Below are 3053 nucleotides of genomic sequence, written 5' to 3'. Positions count from 1 at the left end.
TTCTTTGCCCATTGCCCATTCATTGCTCATTGCTAGTGGGAGGCAGAGACAGGGCACGCTCTCGAGATGGACGGACGGTAGATGGGGATGGCCCTGCAGTTGCACTGGGTGAGCCCGCCCGATATCGCTGCTGGTCGCGGCCTGTCCCGTCGCCCTTGCCACGCTTTTCCATTTTCCATTCCCAGGGTATGCACGCACACGGCGAGGAAGGAGACAGAGAGAGAGAGAGGGTGGACTGACGAGAAGGCCGTGGCAGGAGCTACTCGGCCGAATCCCGACATCGGACACCGCCCGTGTTTCTGCCATTTCCGCGCCTTCTGCCCACCATTGCGCTCCATGTTCACGGCCAAGTCAGGTACCGCACTAGATGCCTCTTGACCGGTCACTCCACCGAGAGTCTATGACACAACGAGATCACCATCACCGATGCCTATCACAAGCCAAAGCCAACGACAGGCCTGCCCCCCCCTCTTCCTCCCAAGCAACCGCCAGAAACGCCAGCCAGAAACCGAGAAAAATTGAGAGAAGAAAAGTTCCGACGCCTCGGGCTGCACTAGTAAACCAGGCTTGGCAGAGACATCTGCAACTTAAAGCCGCAACGCAACCTCATGCCTGGAACGGATCGACATCCGCCCACCGTCGACCCATCGCAACCTACTTAGCAACATCTTAGCTGAAGCCTTGACACCAACGCCCCCCGCCGACCAACCAAGTCGGCCCTGTTCGTTATCTCTACCATCTCCGTGAGGCTCTACCGACCGCCTGCTCCGTAGCATGACCATCCATCTCTTGTCAGAGCTGTCGGTTCGACACGTCTGAACCATTCCCCGCGGCCTCATCACCTTGCCCCCTCTTCATCCCGCCCACCTCCCCTCTCGCCGTCGGCCACCCCCGACGAATCCCGCTCTGCCATCCCACTGTCCATCTTCCCCCTGAGCCGATTCTTTTTCGCAGCTCCATCAGCTACATCAGCTCCAGATCAGAAACAAAATCCCGCGCAAATCTCGGTCCTTTAGACCACCGCCTCGGGCACCCGCCTCGGATTTATTTTATCATCACCGACCGCCGCACATCACCATCCACCGACAACGGACAACGCCCCCCCACCGCCAGGTTCGACGGCGAAACACCTCAAATGAGCTCCGGCCAACCTGTCCTGACTTTGACTCGACCTGACGGCAATGCGCAGCACACTACAGAACAAAGCACCAGCACAGCACAGCACAGCACCTCCGGGCGCAAAGTAATGCCTCAATCGTGTCCACCGGATCCTCTGCCCATAAGCAACGGGGCCGAAGACCCATCGCCTTGTCGCGTGTATGTGTCTACTCTTTTACGCATCCAAACCATCGTGCTCAATCAACTTGGCAACCGCCTTGAGCACATCGTTGTCCCGCAAGTCCACCTCTGGCCTCTCCACCTTCAAACGGATCACATCGTCCACCATGCCGCGGAGTCGCGACACAAGCACGCCCACCCTCGCCCATCCTCGCAGCCGCAGCCAGCCGTCCACCACCAACCCCCGCCCCATTGTGTCCAGTTCAATGGCGCCCGAAAAGAGCAACAATGTGAACGCATTGAAGGCTTCCCGCGCAGAACCTACATCAGTACTTTGTCGTAAAGGAAACCGCAAACCCGGAGGAAGTACTTACGTGTGAGATCGCGAATAAACGTCTTGCTCGTCGAGATGAGGCTAAAGTACGACATGAACGCCGCGCTGCCGGAGAAGCTTTGGCTACCAAAGATGGTGCTGCTCGGGTGCACAAACACCCGCCCCTGCTCCTCCGTGAAATACTTGATTGCTCGCGCCTCCGGGTCGAGCTCGACCGCGCCTGACATGGAGTTGGCGAACTTCTTGTCTGGAAACTGGATCCGCGCAATCTGCGGGCTGAAAGCCGACGCTGTGAGCGCACGCAGCATGATTCGTGATGCGTAGCCCTTGTGATGCCGGTGCCTCGCCTCGCGCCTCGTGGTCGAATGCCACACCCATCTCGCTCAGTGCGCCATAAAATTGCTGTCGCGTTGCGGAGATGTCTGTGAGCGTCAGGTAGGACAGGAAGTTGTCGTCGCAGAAATTGCGAAGCTGCCGCGGAGGTGTTCCGTCGCGCTTCATGCTGTCCCACTCTTTGTATGCCGCCAGGTCAGTGAGCAGATCACCATCGCCTTGCTCGAACCGCATGCGAGCCTCCTTTGCCAGGTCTCGTTTGTCCGGCGGAGACAAGAATGGGCTTCTTGTGCTGAGAATTGCTGAAATGGTAACGCTGTCGTCGAGACATCCGAAGATGGACCCGTACACCATGAGCTTGGCGCACCGGAGGTCGGCCGGGATCATGGCCAACTGTTGTCCAAGTGCCGTGAGCTCGTCCCCGTCGAGAGCGCCCATTCGTCGCAGCATTTTGATGGCCCCATCCACAGCCGTGCTCGCGGGCGGCGTCGGCGATCGCCCGAGAAAGGCGGCAACATCTCGCATGCCCATGGCACGTACCGACAGGCACATTTGCTCCAAGGGTACACGCCTGATTTCAGGTTCCGGCCGCTCCGCCATTTGCATCTCCAAGTTGCGCGTGTACAGCTTGTAGCACTTTCCAGCCTGTACACCGGCCTGCACGACCTCGCCTCTGCTTGCAAGCTGCCCTGGATGCCCACATCTCCTCAAGCTTCCTCATGTTGTTCTGTGCGTCATAGGTCGTCTCCTTGACCTTGCCAGAAATCAACAACCGCCACAATATCGTCGATTGTGATGGATGTTTCTGCGACATTCGTTGCCACCACAACCTTCCGCTTGCCTGGGGGCGCCCTGGCAAACACCCGCTTCTGTTCCCTCGTCTCCAGAGAGGCGTGTAGAGGGAGAACATGCAGAGAGGAATTAGATGAAAGTGCCCGGCACGTCTGGCTAATCTAGGCAACGCCTGGCAGGAACACCAGAATACCTCCTTCCTTCTCCTGATCCGAGACCTCGAGATCAATGGTCGAGATTGTCTCGTTCAAAAGGCTGTAGTTGATACGGTCCCCGTGTTTCTAATTGTCTGGCCCAGAGTTTCGCTTCGGAATCG

At 58.0% G+C, this 3053-nt stretch overlaps 1 protein-coding gene across 1 annotated transcript in view; it reads right to left on the bottom strand.

Moving 5' to 3' along the window:
* Positions 1 to 1333: 1333 nt before the first annotated feature.
* VDBG_00049 (ATP-dependent RNA helicase DHX8) overlaps positions 1334 to 3053 on the bottom strand; it is a gene marked incomplete at both ends in the record, with an annotated part of 4183 nt that continues 2463 nt past the window's right edge. Inside the window, 3 exons of the mRNA XM_003008322.1 lie at positions 1334 to 1599; positions 1653 to 1901; positions 1987 to 2661. Of these exons, the coding sequence (XP_003008368.1) occupies positions 1334 to 1599; positions 1653 to 1901; positions 1987 to 2661 (1190 nt within the window). The remainder of the gene's footprint in view (positions 1600 to 1652; positions 1902 to 1986; positions 2662 to 3053) is intronic.

Source organism: Verticillium alfalfae, genomic scaffold (assembly GCF_000150825.1).
Source record: "Verticillium alfalfae VaMs.102 supercont1.1 genomic scaffold, whole genome shotgun sequence".
Lineage (NCBI taxonomy): Eukaryota > Fungi > Ascomycota > Sordariomycetes > Glomerellales > Plectosphaerellaceae > Verticillium > Verticillium alfalfae.
This window is presented reverse-complemented; position numbering and strand designations above follow the sequence as displayed.